Source organism: Chironomus tepperi, unplaced genomic scaffold (assembly GCF_022539635.2).
Source record: "Chironomus tepperi strain 1889 unplaced genomic scaffold, CSIRO-AGI_Ctep_v1 contig_353, whole genome shotgun sequence".
NCBI lineage: Eukaryota > Metazoa > Arthropoda > Insecta > Diptera > Chironomidae > Chironomus > Chironomus tepperi.
This window is the reverse complement of record NW_027226475.1, coordinates 111,109-129,178: the sequence shown is the minus strand read 5'-3', so window position 1 is coordinate 129,178 and position 18,070 is coordinate 111,109. Positions and strand designations below refer to the sequence as shown.

The 18,070-nt window shown below is 33.1% G+C and overlaps 1 protein-coding gene across 1 annotated transcript; it reads left to right on the top strand.

Moving 5' to 3' along the window:
* Positions 1–6,871: 6,871 nt before the first annotated feature.
* Balat (Beta-alanine transporter) lies at positions 6,872–15,525 on the top strand. Its single transcript, XM_070645212.1, has 8 exons — positions 6,872–6,976; positions 7,047–7,150; positions 8,085–8,307; positions 8,577–9,085; positions 10,195–10,418; positions 12,598–12,759; positions 13,685–13,822; positions 15,140–15,525. Exons 1-8 carry the CDS (start codon positions 6,872–6,874, stop codon positions 15,463–15,465), a joined length of 1,791 nt encoding a protein of 596 aa, XP_070501313.1. The 3' UTR covers positions 15,466–15,525.
* The last annotated feature ends 2,545 nt before the right edge of the window (positions 15,526–18,070 follow it).

The window sequence follows — 18,070 nt, the reverse complement described above, 5'->3', positions numbered from 1 at the left end:
TTTTCCGGTATTTTAGTCAAAAAATTAGGTCTTATTATGAATATTGTAATAATGTGCAAGTGAAATTATGATTTATGAAATATTTTAAAATTAAATGACATTGTGACTGTCAGCTGGGAAAATAGTCAAAAATTTCTTCATTATATGACATTTTATTTAATATGAGATGATTATTTTTAGTGGCAATTTTATACGCGCACGTGGATGTTAATGGGTGAGAAATTAGTTGAGGATTATTTTTTGTCAATATTGTAAATTAGGTTACTTTAAAGGGAAATTTTATTGAATATTTTAATTAAAAATTAAGTGTAAGGAGGCGTTTCTATTAAAACTTGGTATTTTGTCATTTAATAGTCTATAAATTCATTATTTCTGTATTTTAATACACCCATAGTAGTACATAAAATATCAAAATTTACCATTAAATGCTTAAACAGGTGGCTATAGTGTCCTTACCCAAAATTAACTTAAAAGTTACTAATTTACAGTCTCAAACATTAACCAAAAGAGTTATGATGGTTCTTGAGATCAAGGCCAAGTCTTCCCAGTCTCGGCTTTGAGATTTGTCGACACCAAGACTTTGAAGCATTCCCATGTAGTTTCAGTCTCAAAAATTCATCGAAACCGAGACCTCAAGAAGCCCTAGTAAGATTCAGCTAGAATTTACTACAAAATCCCTTCAAAATCCCCTCAAAATTACCCCACAAATCATAATACAACAAATCGATGATCGCAGTGCTTCTTTGCTACAAGCAGACCCAACAATTCATTCTATTCTACCCCACAAATTACCATCCCTTGCATCACACAACTATTAAAACAATGTAAGCAACATAAGACCAAAAAGAAAATATTTAATTATGGGATGACCATCCATAAGATGTGAAGCAAAAAACTCTTTGATCTTATCCAGATCTCGAGTGGTGAGTCATATGGAAAATGCAATTTTCAAGATCCCTTTTAAAGATAAATTAGTGAAGCATAAAAAGATATTGAGATGAAAATTGAAGGAATTTATCATATGAATATTACATGAAATGGTCAGCCATGCAACAATAACCATTTACCTAAAAATACACTAAATATTACAGCAATCTCGCCGTTACGCTTACAATTTCTTAAATTTCCATTTGATTCTAATAAGGACGAGAAAGAGGGTCAGTATGATGGTAATTGGAAAGGTAAGCATTTTTAGCCCATTACCAAATGGGTTAAATTAAAATGTATATTGCTAATATATTCAAAATAAGCACCCCTTTCTGACTGTAATATACTTCACATCCATTGCCCATTCAATTCAACTCGTAAATGTGTTATCTTCAATCGGAAGCGCATTAGCATTTTTCGTTCATTTCTTTTCCAAATTTTACTTCGAAAGAGTTTTCTTTTTAACCATCCACCGTCACATTCATTTTCAATTTTGGTGCTCACACCCCAGTCATTCTCATTCATCTTCATTCAGTGAAGAGAAAAAAAGAGGAGAAAATAAAAATAAAATGAGGGGTCGTGTGTGAATGATGTGATGAAATGGGATTACGGGGACTATATTAGAAATATTGGAAATTGGCAAGTGAGAGCCGGCGATAGAGCCAGGTGACTCCTGTGCAAGGTCATGGACCACAACTGATCTGTACGTCCGGTATAGCGACACAAATGTGGAAGGCTCAACTAGGGCCCTTTTAGGGCTTGTTTCACTCAAACGGACTGCATCAGACCCTTTCTACTCATATGCACCCCTCATAGCCCCCTTTAAATTCAAGACAGTCCTAATTTCAACCTTATCCTATGACATAACATGTGGATAACCCCATTAAAATAAGAAAAAGGCAAAGCAAAATGAATTCAATGAGAGAAAGTGAGCTGAAAAAACATTTAAGCACTTGATAAACTTCTTCCCAATTTCCTCGGTTATCAGATCTGAAAAAAGTACTTTTACCCCTCGCTAAATGTTCTCATTTTCCACATCCACATTCCTTTAAATGAACCCACTTCTTTTTTTTTGCCATCCAAATCGCATTTCGATGCTACGTAATCAAATTTATGTTGTTGTTTAATTAAAATTTAAATACATAAATCATGACTTTTGTTTATTTTCTGCTTAAATAAGCACTTTTCATTTTCATTCTTCCACCCCATCTGAAGTATTATCAAATTAAAGCCAAAAATCTCATGAATCATACATTAACATGTGAACAAAAATTATTTTTCTTTTTTTTTTTTGCTTTTCGTCTTTTTTATGGATGTGTGCGGCGGTAGGGTTAATCCCTTTGAGCAAATTTTCGGTGGATTTAATTTTTGGCTTGTGGAAAATTTGCTGAGATTTTGAGAATTTAGAATTATGGAATGACAAATTTTTTTGATGATTATGGAGGAAATTTAGGCGTGTATCTGATATTGAACTGTTTTTGATGTATGACAGTGCAGCCTCAGCATCCAAAGCATTCAAATTGTAGTTTTAAGGTTATTAATTAGCTTCAGTCAGTTATAATCAAGTACAATACTAGGGGTAGCCTTAAGATGGGCTGGGCATGTTATCAGAAGACTTGTGGATGCTTCATTGTTAAAGGTATTTAAATCCGACATTTTAGATGGCAAGAGATCGCGCGATAGGCCATAGTCAGACTTGGAGTTGGTAATTGGCAAGCGGTAGCCAGCGATAGAACCAGCTTCAGGAGCCGACTGAGGAAGGCCTGAAGGATGGATCACACTTGATCTGAACGGCCAGCGAAGTAACTAAGTAAATACAATACTAGGGACAGTGTACTGAATTCGTTTCTATTTATTGATTAGAAGGATAGATTATTGACTTTATTCTAGGGCAATTATAGGCAATCTGTATGCTGCGGCACACTGGTATGTCGCCAATTTCTCGAAAATTCTCTGAAATTCGGCATAAATGCGGATTCGGTCGTGAATTACCACCAATGTGAGCTGTAACACAAGAAAAGTTGCCTATTATTATAATAGAGTTATGAGCATCAATGAGACTAAGGTATGTCCGAGAACCCAATCTCCTACTAGTCTCTTCCTTAATCCTTCTTAAAATTCAATCCCAATCCCAAAAATTCTAACAAAACCTTTCCAAGGAATCCCAAAAATTTGTCGAAAATTGAGCGAATAAATACATAGCGGTTGTATAAACATATACAGTGTGATATGCTGTACGTATATTAAGATTCTTATGAACCAGCTATGAAAATATTTTCTTATTATTTTACCCACACTTCAAACACACAGCATTGTTTTCTTAGAAACGAGAAAAAGGCAAGAAAGAAAAAAATGAATCAGTGCCTGCATCCTCCTTAAAATACACTCTCATCTCATGATTTGAGTAAAGGATTAGAGTCATTATATTAATTGTTTTGAAAGTTCCTTCCGAAAAATTTGTATATGTTTACAGAATATTGAATACCCCTTTTTTCTACTCATTTATGGTAGACCTTTTTCCTTCCTTCCAATTTTTCTTTTGTTTAACATAAGCTTCTTTTATGAGTTCTCGAAAATATTCTTGAAAATGCTATGCGGTACAAAAAATAGTGTTAATTAATAGTTTGCCTAATTTCAACCATAAACTCGTCTCGGAGGACCTCTTACAAACTTCTTATCATCATCATCGACATTATGAAAAAAAGGAGTCCCTCTTGAGATGAAAATAGAAATGAATATGTGCAGAAAATTGGGAGGATGGAAGTTTTGAGCATTTGTGGGATATATTCACACCGTTAGGCAGCTTGTCATGAGATTTTGGGTAATTTTTTGATATTTTTTGACTTCTGAGAGGATATTCAAGATTGTGGATATTCATTTTTGCAGTTCGAAATAAGTGTCCAGAACTTGTCAGTTGATTTTCGTAATTTCAATGCAGAATTTCTGTCGACGCCATAGACCAATGATCACTCCCGATTTTTTTTTTGGAAATTCCAAGTTAATTGATTGGATATTCATATTAGATCAAATACAAAAATTGAGATTGATTCAGTATTAAATTTGTGAGAAAATTTAAAAAATGAAGAACCGTTGTGGTCATTCTATTTTAATAAAATCGTATTAAAATTTAATATGTCGCATATTAAATTTATTTAATTTTTTAAATAAGTGTTAAAAGCTATTAAATCAAAGTCACTCACTTGTCAGTTGATTTTCGTAATTTTAATACAAATACAAAAAGGTACGGAACAAATCAATGACCATAGACCAGTGATGAGTAGCCTGTGTAGATGCTAAGAGCCATTTTTTTGGAAAATGTATTGACGCTTCATGTTTTATGCCGATGGTGCAATAGCTGTTGTTTACAAAAAGCTAATCGAGGCTTAATACAAATCTAATATGAAAATATTACAACGTGTGTGATATGCTGTTTCAGTCGAAGAATGTGCTGCGAAAAGTCCACCACTGCTTTAGACAAAGGACATGCTCACAAGGTACTCTGCCCGACCAGGACAACGTGTTCTCTAGGGTAACATGTGGCTGAAGTACGTCAGCATGATATCGCAAATCGGGTAACGCTATGATGACGTATTAATGGTAAGACCTGGAGATACCTAGTCGACATCAAGATGAATTGAACTTTGACTCATTTTTACCACGATACATGAGATTCATCAAAATCTGTTGCTCGCAGAAATGACATCAAGTCTTCAAAATTCATTCGAAATCTAATACAGTTCATCATTAACCTAATTATAATTCTTCGTTACAATCCAAGAATTCGTCCTTTGATGTCATTTCCATTAATCAACTCCTACATCCATAAATAACTCTAATCAGCGGTGTGAACATAAACATAAGAACTAAACTCGTGCATGAAGTGTGGTAGGAGGTAATCTTATTACGATCGACAAAAATCTTCCTTTCCACATTGTTTTGTGCATGTATTAATATTTTGTTATGCCAAAAAAAAGAAGGAATAGTTGAGTATAATGAAGGGGTTAATTCATTTATTTATATACTGAAAAAATATTTTTTTTTTACTTATAGAATAAATTCTTATTAAACACTATAACAATGATGATATGTATTTTAATCTAAAGTGCTTTTGACATGAACTAATGATTAAAGTTTATTATAGTAAATTGTATATGTTATGGAATGGTAGGTATTGGGAGAGGGTAGGTAAGAGATTTTTGTATGTTAAATAATTTTTCGTTATTATTATTATTATTCTTATGATAATATGTGGCTTGAATATGTGGTTTTGGATGTAGATTCTAAAAGATTCTCGAAAAATTCAAGTCTTTAACTCAGTGGTGGGCAACCTATGTTCCGTGACACTCCAAAAATGTTTGAAAATGCCATGAACCGTATGCTGTGTACGGTTTCCATCTATCCTATCCACTAAGCTGTACCACAAGTTACAAAAGGTTACCCACCACTGCTTTAATTAATCTATAAATAGCGATAGGCTTATCACATGCTTTACATCACAAAACCTTAAATTATCATGAATTTTCTTCGGATTTTCCTATTTAATTATATATCTGATAGAAGAAGTATAGAAAATTTTTCAACAATCTTGTGCTTGTGGTTGATTATTTATGAAGGTTTGATGTGGAAAAGCTGCTGACTTTCTCGAAAAGATGGAAAATATTTTTAAATAAAAAAGTTTTTCTGTATTTTGCTGAAAAATCTTTTTCTTCTGAAATTTTCTTGCTACTTAAGTTAATTTTTAATGACTTTAGCTATTTTTGGAGTAATTTAGGGATATAAATAGTTAAATAGATGAGCTGGATATGTCTTTGAAGATGAGCAGACAGATGGACAAGTGAGTGAGTGAAATAATGGACAGCTAGACGGACAAAAAGCAGACAGTCTTCAGAATAGCTCAAGTTGGCATGACACTGTCTATAGAATAACACAAGTCAGTTTAAACCTGACATCAGATTGACTGGACTCTGGTCTGGTTAAGCCAGTCACTAAGCCAGGACAAATTTTGGATTAATTAACCGATTTGAACTATTCGGGTCTAGTGATGCCATATTACTTGGGAAGTTGGGGAGGCCGTCGATCTGACTCAATGGCTGACCAAACGTCAAGTGTTTCACCTTCCCGTGGTACTTCCTGTTTTCACTAAGAACACCGACCGAAGCTGTGCCGGAATAAGTACTTTAAAGAAAAGGTTAAAAGCCTATTCAAACTCTTGGCCTGTTGGGTGGGAGCCCCACAAACAGGCTAGGTATAGTAGGATTACAACTTGCTATATTCGACACTTAACTGTACAAAGATATAACAATGCCATATTACTACAGTTTAATTCAGTTTCTGGCTGTATCTGGCTAGAAATTTGATTTGCTCAGCTAACAATTCATTGCGGAGTGGAAAGTCAACTCAGATTTCTTATGAAAATGTCAATTAGAGTCGACTCAACTCCACATGATATTCAAGTCTACTTCAAGCTCTGATAAATTGTATTCCAAACTGTAACAACTAAAACAAAATAAAATTTTTATCAAAAAACACTTAATTTAAATTCAAATTAAAAAGAACTTACAAAATTTTCAATAGATTTACACATAAATAATTTAAAATCAACAACTATAGTAATCTAGTCTCGAGTAGATTCTCCACTCAACTGACCGCCATTTAGTAATTTTACTAATGACTATGAAACATCATGTTGATTTGATTTATGTAAAGCATAGTCATGTCAATTTAATTTTGAAAACTAAACAATTTGTGGATGCTGGATGGAATTAAGTTTATATTTTTTTATCATTAAACGTAATTTAGATAATTAAGCTAAATTGCAAAATGAAATAAAGAGAAACTCCGGGGAATTTTCAGCATTTTTTTAATTCTGACAAAATATTTCTTAGTGTTTATTCAGCTATAGCGTGTGTATCATATCGAGTAGTGAAAAAAAAATACGTTGACTATGGATTTTGATTCACAATTAAATGATGTTGGATCATTTGGATTATATCAAAAATTAGTAATATGTCTGATACTTTTACCTGCAACATTGCCTTGCGCATTTCATGTAAAATATTAATCAGTAAACGAAATAAACGGAATGGAATAATTTTTCTCATTTAAACATCATTATTTAGGCATATTCACAGATTTTCATTGCCGCAAAGCCCGAACATTATTGCAAAATTCCTGAATTTCAGCCATGGATAAATCATTATCGTGATATATTGAAAAATTTAAGGTATGAAGATGTGCAAAATTTTGCTAATAATCCTCAGTCGTCTACGACTATTACCGTATGTTGTTTGTGAAGGGTTGGAACATTTTTGAGTTTTTAGGAATCATTGAGAATTTTTAATGATTTTTTGGGATCGGATTAAGTTGGATTTAATTATTAAATGAAAATGGGTTGTGGTTCATGGGACCTTATTTTGGTCGAATGAGCCGCGACCTGAAAATGACATTGAGTTTGATTATTGGTAATATTTCCCGAAAAGCCGAGGAACATGCAACTAGCTGTAATAAGGTGGATAGACTTAAGGTACCCTCTAAGAGGCAAAGAACAAGGTTTCATGGTACAGAAATGCCACTATGGTACCTAAAAGCTGTCTCTTTGACTATTAGGTCCTGAATAGACAAGAAGCATGCTGTTAAGTAAGTCTACACATATTGAGGTTGTTCAATTAATTTAGTATACTCATGTGCACGCTCATGTAGGACAGCATGCTGATTGTCTGTTAAGGTTGATTTGTGACTGAGAATGAGAATTGAGTTGTGAGATTGTAATTAGGTGCAGTGAGACAAATAATGAATATGCAATGAATTTTGTGAGATTCCCCAATTTTAACTGAATATGTCTAAGAATTTATTAGTATCCATCCAAAATTGCAAACCTTCAGACAAAGCATGCAGGCCTCTAGTTTTGGTCCTACTACAAATTCCAGCCAAAAACTGCAGTACTGTACACATAAAACGTAGAAATAACAGGCCTATGACTCTTGGTCCAACCCTAGAAATCATCGAAAAAGCAACAATCAAACCAAAATTTGAGATCAATAATCAAAAGTCAAAAAAATTTCCAACTCATCATTAGACACACAAAAATTGTTATTCCTTTCATTCAACAATAAGCAAAAAAAAAATAAAAAATCTGTTCATTATCCTCATATCAATAGCATCCCAATCGAGATACGCGATGGTACAACAAAATATTCAGAATGTAAAATGTATAATCGCAATTATACGGAAATATCAAATCTATGGATGGATAAAAGTCCAAATGAAATTTTAATCAATCACAAACATTTGTTGGATGAAATGAAAAATTATGAAATTATAAATTGTAAGCATGGTTGGATATACGACACATCCATATTTCCCATGACCGTCATCAGTGAGGTATGAAATTAATTTTGAAATGTAAAAAATTTATAATTTTCAATGTTTTTTTTTTTCTCTTTTTCTCTGTTGCCCGCCATCGTTCATTCTGTATTGTATAATATTTAATGCAATTCATTTTATATTCTCATACTACTCACAAATGGAATGTACATGAACATTATGGTGGCTGCTGCCGTGCTTCAAAATTCCTCATTTTCAATTTCATCTACGTCTACGACTACAATGTTGCACAAAAAAAAAATATAATATTAAATAAATATATGTAGTGGGATCTCGTATGTGAAAAGGATTATTATTCAACGATGGCATTAGTTGTATTCGGAATAAGTGGATTAATTGGCAATTATATTTTTGGATATTTGCAAGATTATTACGGTCGAAAGCCGTCATTTTATATTTATTTAATATTCGAAATTCTATCATGTGGATTAAGTTCACTTGCATGGAATTTTACATCATGGCTTGTACTTAGATTCATGGTTGGATTAACAGTTCCAGCAATCTTAGCTAGCCCATATGTTCTAGCGATTGAATTAGTTGGACCAACACATCGTGTATTTTGTACAATTGTTTCTAATATCGCTTATAGTATTGGACTTACATCGCTTGCTGGTATCGTCTATATGATCAGGGATTGGAGGATGTTATCAATTGCTGTATCGATGCCATTATTAATACTGTTTATGTGCTATTTTACACTACCCGAAAGCCCTCGATGGCTCGTTGCAACACATAAATTCGAAAAAGCTGCCAAAGTTATGAAAACTATTGCACGGTAAAAGTTTTTCCTTATTTCTCCCTCCTTTCTTCCTTTTCCATGCTATCCTACATGTATATGAACATTTACCACATACTATTCACTCTCACACTCTTTACGAGCTGCAACAGAAACAAGTTTACAGAAAAATTTTTAATGGCAAAAATTTGCCATTCTTCTCTATAATTTTTTGGCTGCAAGTTTTGAAGCAATTAGCGTTATTGGCTTTATTTTGACATGAGATGATTTAAGAGTAGTCTTGAGATTTTGTGCTTAGATGATGGTAATTTATGGGAGGCTTCGTCTTGCAAATGGGATGTCTTCTTTGCCAAGAGGGGAATTTCTGAGAGTTAAAGAGGTCAGTTACTTGAGAGTGTCGATCAATTGTCCTTAAGAGCTCTTTTTCTATTAAAAATGACAGAATAGAACACTAATGTGAAGCATCATCCAGTTTGGGCAACACTGGATTAAAAGAATTTGATTATAGGCTACAGCCATTAATCTAGGGAATGGTGAGGTAAAAGCATGATATTTGACTTCATAGAATAATTTTAAGAACTTAAGGTACACTAAAATCTGTAGTTAAGTGTCTCTGTATCTTGGTGCATCTCAGAAGACTAGCACTTGATTTGAGATTTTTACAATTTTTTGTTGGTACCTCTGAGATTTTAACGGCGTACTAGTGTGCCACATCATGTTGGACTACCTAATGACTGCAATAGTGTGTCGTAGAGCATTGTTTAAGAAACTCTGTCCTTGGCATATCCTAGAAAGGTGACATAAGCTCTCTTACTATTAACCTAAGCCTAATTATTCAGCATTTCCCATTTTTCTTGAGTTTCCATACTTTATATTCAATTCTAGTCATTCTAGTCCTTTTGAAGTCACGCTACAACAAAGACTTGCTTCAATTAGCTTCAGTCAACTCATTCACTTCAGTAAAATGCGCTCTAATCACACCAAAAAAAACCAATTCTTACTCAATTCACTTCCAACTCATTTTAACGCTTACCCTCCCTTCTTCCTCTCTCATCTTCCATATTCTTCATCATTTTTTGGGCAAAAAAAAAATTAATTTTAAAGTTCACATTCAATTTTTCATTTTGGCTCCTCCGCACCATAATTAGATTTAATGGTAAAGCATTGCCAGCAAATTACGAAAGTACTCTAAAAGAGCGAACAATGGCATATGAAAACATGCAAAATTTGCAATCGACAGAGAAGCAAAGTTATGGCATTTGTGATTTATTTGCGACCGCAAACATGACAAGAAAAACCGCCATAATAACTTTCATCTGGTTCTGCATCACATCGGTATATGTGGGTCTGAGCTACTATGCGCCCTCATTAGGTAAGTTGTAGATGATGACGGGAAAAAAAACGACCATAACATGATTGTGATTCCATTTTCAACAACAAATTAGTTTTTTCATTCTTTTTAAAACTGCATTACTCTCCAATGACTGACTGTATGTGCTGTTATGGTCGTTTAAAGCATGCAGTTTCTGACAACATGAAAAATTTATGAAATTTTATTATTTTTTTGAAGTAAAGTTAAAAACTGTTGTCTTTTCATGGTAATTAAGAATGAAAAGTTGTTCCTTTAAAACTTTAAATTGATGAAATTCTCGAGACAAGTTGAGTGGCTTCCTTTTTTTAAAAAGAGATATTGTCTTGATGTTAATTATGAGGTTTTTGAAGTTAAAATACATCAAAGTAGAGTTTGCGGTGCTTGCTTGGTAGATAACCTGATAATTAATGATATTAAAGGTTGTGCTGTATGCGGATGTTTTTAAAGTTTTTAATCAGAAAAGTTGGTGAAGTTTGCTTTAAAAAATTAAAAAAATTTTAATCGAATTCGGTTTTAGTGCAGTTTTTTGGTGTAATTATGTGTCATTACTAGCTGCATAAAGAATCGGTTGGAGTTACTATGCTGAACAATGGTGCAATCTGATAAAAATCCAATTTGATTAAAAGATTTTAGAACAATTTTTAAGAAGTTTTTTGAATTTTACGGTGGAAAACTGCATTGGAACAAAGGTTATAAATTTGAAGATTGGCTATAAAAGATTGAGGTTATGAAAATTAAAAATTGAGCTTTTTTGAAATTGAAACCAAAATTTAGATTTTTTGATAAAAAAATAAGATTTTTAAGTTGAAAATTTTTTTTAAAGTTGAAAATTAAGATTTTTAAAATCGAAAATTAAAGATTTTTAAAATTGAAAAATTAAAATTTTTAAAATTGAAAAATTAAAATTTTCAAGATAAAGTTGAAAAATTAAGATTTTTTTGAAATTAAAATTGAAAAATTAAGATTTTTAAAATTGAAAATTAAGATTTTTAAAATTGAAAAATTAAGATTTTTTAAATTGAAAATTGAGTAAATAAAAATTTAAAATTGAAAATTTAGATTTTTAAAATTGAAAAATTTTAAAAATTGAATTTCTTAAAAGAAATGAGATTTTTAGAAAATGATTTGAGCATTTTAAATTATTAATTTATTAATTTATTAATTTACAATTTATTAATTTTTAATCAAGTCAATTTTCAAGCTCCAAAAATTCACGAAACTCATCCATGGATGCCTCATTAAAATCCACAAATCATTTTTAACACCCCTCACATCACTGCACAAATGAAATCATAAATTAAGAAGGTGTTAAAAAATAAACCACAAAAAAATTTATGATGATAAAACATATAGCAAGTCACAAGTCTTAAGTATTTAATAACAACCTCTCAGATTCTCTCAAATCCACTTCACTTTTTCTCTCGCAACAATTAATTTTCAACATGAACTTTACTGAAATTAATTTTTATAGCATATTTTTGTGAAGAAGTTGCAGCACCCATAAATAAGCAAAGAAACAGACAAAAATTTAAAGAAGAAACTCCACTATTTCAAGTTTTATCACCTCGTACATAAATTTTCGGTGAAGACATAAAAGCTAGAAAAGTTTTGTTGTTGTTGGAACTTCTATTATGTCTACACACATATATAATATTTTGTACAAGAAATAAGAGGCAAAAAAGAAGTAAAAATTACACCATGTAGAGTTGTAAGGAGTTGAGTATAAGATAAAAACACACTCTATAAATTATCATTATGTTTTACATCTTCCATGTACATACGAAAACATAAAACACACATAAAAAAAAACTTCAACTTCTTTTTGGGGGGTCATTCATAAATGACGTCTATCAAAATATTAGTCGATATGACTCGGTGGTGGAGTGGCTTCATTCTGTGGGACTTAACTGCACACCGAACCATCATACATGGGTTCAAAACTCAAATTTCATGAATCTTATAGACAAGGCTACCCTAGACCAGTAGTGGGCAACCTCTTAATGATAAGCCTAGACCAAAGCTTCACACGACATACGACTAATGACATTTTCAAAAAATCAGCCTGCCTTGGCTCACAGGTTACCCATCATCTACTCCACACTTCCCCTAAAAACATCCCATAATTTACAAACAACCCCCATCATTCTTACTCATTTCTTCCACATCCAAAACATTACAGGTGGAGATGAAATTTTCAACTTTTTCTTGGCCGGCGCTTGTGAACTTCCAACATATATTTTCCTATGGCCGAGTCTTAGCTATTTTGGTCGACGATGGATATTGTGTATTTCAATGCTTGTTGGTGGTACAGCGTGCCTGGCGACGTTTCTCGTTCAACATGGTGAGTTCATAAGCTGAGCAATAAATTTGATTTTTATTTCTTTTTTCAGTGTTTTTTTTTTAAGGGGCATGGGTATTTACAAATAGTGAAGTTGTAAGGAAGATTGGGAGAGATGCAGCGCATGTGTTAGGTTGAATAGGTAGAATTAGGTTGAGTTGATAGAAAGCTAGATAGGAAGTGCCTTTTTGGGTTAAGTGAGTCTTAACTGGGGTGTGACTAGAGGGGTCTTTTGGGGAATTAGATGGTAATCTTCAATATTCGATAGCAAACCATGCAGACTAGGCATATCAGGATACCTCTATTGCAGTGTTGTTCAAACTTTTTTGATCTATGGCACACCTTGGTGGAAAGCCTCAACCGAAACTACACACAGTTCATGATATCATCTAGATTGACGGCATATTAGTGTGTCGCGGTACACATGCTGCCCACGACTGCACTATTCTAATGCAATATTAACCCTACAACGAGAAATCGATCCTTAATCAGCTAGTATTCCTGCTAGTCTTAAAGTAGTCATATTTGTCAGACAAACAACTGGCCAATAAAACTTTTAAATGACATAACCCTTAAAATTATGTCCTTAACAATAACAACAACAACACTAACTCAGAAGTAAAAAAAAGTTAGGAAGAAGAAGGAAGTGAAGAGCCTGAAACTTATGCAATGTTTTTTTTATATATTTTTTTTTATTTTTTATATGTTGATGCTACTTCCTTTTTGAAAAAAAAAACTCATTTCTTTTCCCTTTCATTCAATTCTTTATTCAATGGCTGAATAACGTAACATACAACATCCTACATGATGTTCTTTGTGGCTGGACTTTTTTTTATCATTATATGCAACATACAAACAAATGGATGGAAATGTTCAATGAATGGATGTAAAATGACTGGAATGTTTTGTGGGGGGAGGATGAGAGAAGACCAAACAACAACATTGATATTTTACTGCATTGCTAAAATGGGAATATCATCAGCATTTGTTGTGTTACCATTAATGGCCTCTGAACTCTATCCGACTGTTGTGAGAGGATTGGGAATGAGTTTTAGTCAAGTTGTAGGTAAATAATTGATCCCAACATGCTGTAAATTGTTGTCGATATTTCTTTTCTATTTTTTTTGCTACTTTATGCACTTCATAATATCCTTGTGGTGAATTTGGTATGGAATTTGATAATTTATTGATGTTTAGGCATCGAGTCAAATTATTAGAAGCTGTATCAACTAGGCAGAGCTCGAAATCGACTCGAATTTTAAATGAAGTTGAGTTGTCTTTTTGATACAAAATCTGAGAAGACTTCGAGCTCTGCTCGTAGGTACCCTTCTAATGTAACTCGATGTAGTCTAAGAGAGTGTTTAGAAACTTAGCTAGAAATAGCTTTTTTAAGACCTCTACCCCAACTATAACGCTTTGTAGCCAAATCATTATCTAAAATTCCGATATAATTGCAGTATTTTTACCTGGACGCTGCTGTACTTTTCAGCCTTGTTGCTGTGTCCCGACAAAGCCTGAAAATTTTGAACATTTTCGTTTTGAAGGTCTGGGTTTAAACCCAGGACTGAAAATATATTTTTAGGGAATTTCAATTATTTCCTGCACTTCTGAACAGTCTAAAAGAACCTTAATAGTGCCAAACCTAGTAGTGTTCCGATTTTTTTCAAAAGTGTCCCGATATTTTACGAAAATCCTCTGGCCACCCTAGTTATAAGTCGCAAATCCACTTACCAATTAAGCGTTTTGTAATTTCTGAATGCTCCCTAAGCTATAGACTACTCTAAAGTATGCTCTGACTATGTGGACACAGAAAATATGTGAACATAGTACATGTACTAATCCATGAATATGCTAAACTTAGAAACCAACTTTTAGATCCCCATATGAGCTGAATATAGCAATATTTTAGCAAGAGGGTCACTAAGACATACTTAGAGTGTTATTCTGCATTATGTCTGTTTATCATGCACTAAGTCTAGGTCATAGCAAAATTTTAGCAACAGGATCACCAAGTTCTACTCAGGCTGTTTATCTGCATGATGTCTGGCATATCATGCACCATGTCTAGATCATGTCCTATATCATGTACCAAAATATTCCTAGTAAAAATCAATAAACCTCTCAAAATTCCCCAAACTCTCCACAAGGACCTAATCTCAATAATCTTCAAATTTCTAAAGAAACTTTCCAATTATTGACTACACAATCTACAACCAAAAATAATATTTTTTCATACTAACATCAATCTCCAACAACAATACTCTATCCCTATATCTATTCACTAATGGGCAATAATTCTTACAATATGCTTTTTTTTTTGTATTTTTCGGCAATAATAAAAAAAAAAATTTTCAAATAATCCATCCAAACACAAACACAATAGCAATGATTGGACCAACATTGATTCCGATTGTCAACTATATGGGGAGTGAGATGATAGTTTTACCATTAATTGTGATGGGAGTTTTGTTACTCTTTGGCGGCATCGCAAGTTTCTTCCTACCGGAAACAAAAAATAAATCTCTTCCACAAACAATATACGATAGTGACTCAATACCACTCGTAAATCCATTCAATATTATTTTTAGTACCAGACGTAAGAGACAGCATAAGCAACATCATCAGAATTGTAGTCGACGACAGCAACAGCAATGTCGAGAGACAGATGGGGACGTGCAGATATGTGATGTATGTAAATTGGAAAAATAGAGAAAGGATAGAATGAAAGATGTAAAGGAAGAAAGATGGGTAAAAGGATAGATGGATATATGGTCCGTATATGCATATTGGGGGGAGGGAAAAAGAGGAATGAAATAAAAAAAATAAAATAAAAATTCAAATCATTGCATTGTAATAGTTTTTAGAATATGTATGTGACTAAGAATTTAATATAAGCATGTGTAGATGTATGTGTATTGTGGATATTTGAATAGGATTAGTTTAAACACTCAATCGATCTACAATCTATCAATACCGCACAATGAGTGATGGGAAAATTGAAGTATGCTGTAGACATTTATACACTCAACAATTGTACAATTGCATTCAATCATCAAATTGAACGATGGCAAATGAAACAAAAAAAAAATTCCTAATTTGCATTTTTGGTGTGTTGGGTTTTTTTTTTGCTCTCAATTGAGGTAAATTGTAAGTTAGATGTGATGAGGTGTGCAGGTTGGTCAGACTGGCTGAATTAAGGAAGTTTGGATTATTTTAGGGGATCATTAGTAATTTGAGATACTGTTCAGGTTGTTTTATACAATCTGTTAACCAAAATAGCACAAGTCGGTTAATCGATCCAAACTGACGTGACTTTCGGATGATACTTCACTTGCTTGACGTTGTTTGTGCCGGATTTGGCTTGAATCCTGAACCAGCCTGGCGTGACTTTCGCGTAATGTCACTCGACATCAACCAGGTGTGACACCATCCAAAGCACCAAACAAGTCATGTCAGTCTGGTGCAGGATTAAAGCCACATCCGGCACCAAGTCAGAGTTATGGCAACCTGGGACAGAATTTCTGACCGATTAACCAATTTGTGCATTTCGTTTAAGTCATACGATGAAAATAGTTCCTACTAAGCTTCTATATAGTCTTCATTTGACATTCTGGATTTTTAATGAAGCTTTAAAGGTTTAAGTCAAGTTCAGATGAGTTTTTAGACAATTTTGAGACATCAAAGAGGTGAAAGGTCATCTACTCTACATGACACACATTTTTAGACCCCTAACATCCTAAATGCAACAAAACTAAGCTTCATCAAGCTTCAACTAATAAATGCACTCAATCCACCCAAACCAAAACACCGTAACACACATTTCCTTACTTCTTTTTTGAAAATTGGCAGAACAAAAACCTTTTTTGTTCTCACAAATTGTCATCATTGATATCAAAAGCTATGCAATTGTATACCTAGCTATAAAAAAAGCCAGAGAACATACTGAAAAAACAGAGAATTTAATTGCCGATTTTTCAAATAAATTGAAAAAAAAATCCCAAATTTGATATCCTTGTTCTCGTTTTTACTCCGATTCCAATTGTAATTTTTATTACATTTTATTTGATGTTGTAAAAAAATTGTTTTGTTGAGTGGCAATAAAGGTTAAACATTAACTTCCATCTTATTTTACATATTTCCACTTTTTTCTTATTTTTCATCCGAAATATCACAAAAAAATAAAAAATCGAAAAACATTTCACATGTATTGCATGACGCAATTTGCTTTCATGTTCCTTCATCTTATGTGCGTTATTTCTTGTTATCTGATACTTTTATTGAAAATGTTTTCTGAATAAATTAACTTGATGGAAAAAGTTTTATTTCCATTGCTTTTTCACTTTTTATTCGTTTGTTTGTGTGATTTGACTTCGTTTTTAGCTGGATTTTTATGGATTATCTGCTTTTATGAGGGTTAAGTATGTCGGAATGACATTCTTGCAGATTTACGTCGGATAATCGATCAAAAATGTGAGATCAGGAAAGAGAGTCATCTTGACTTGATGCCGGGCTAAGTTTAAATACAACATTATGCCAGATTCATGAAGACCTTACCTTATCTTACCCGATCTGCTTGCCGTACAGATCGATCGTGACTTATGACCCCTTTTAAATGTCACCTAAGACTAGCTAGGGCCAGCAATAGAGTCAGATGGAAGGCAATTTGTAGAAACCTAGGCTTCACATTGGAGCATGGTTCCAGTAAGTAAATAAGTAAGACTAGTCCTATCAATGACTACCGCTTGCGAAATCCAGATTCTAAGTGCAATACTGTCTCTGTCAACAACTTCTGTCCATGAATGATTTGTTTGCCCATGTGATCTTTTAGCATTCACAAATTCAGACTAAACGACATTACTTAATGGAACTTCTACAGATTTTTTAATAATATGTCCATCCATCGAAGCCTATTGACAACATGAAGGCCTGGTGCACGATTTTCGATGGATTAATCAACTTGTGTTATTAAGGATGGTAGATTAAATTCAAAATTCTCATATCTAAGTGCACCCTGAGTGTTAAATGGTTATTTTGTCAATGTCGTTTAAATTATGATTTGGATCAAATAGTGCAGACACAAATGAGACCAGCGTAAGCCAATGAAGCTCAAAAATAGCATGAATTAGACGTAAAGTCGTCCACATGCCGAAATGTTCGCGTTCTTGTTGCTTTAGTTTTCAATTCTTCCCCCAATTTGCATCAGCCATTCAAAATCCACTCAAAAACTAATCCCACTCCAAAAAACTGCGTCTCTGAACTATCTTTGACTTACAATGTCACCCTCAAGTTCTTGATTTCCCTCTTCAACAACAAA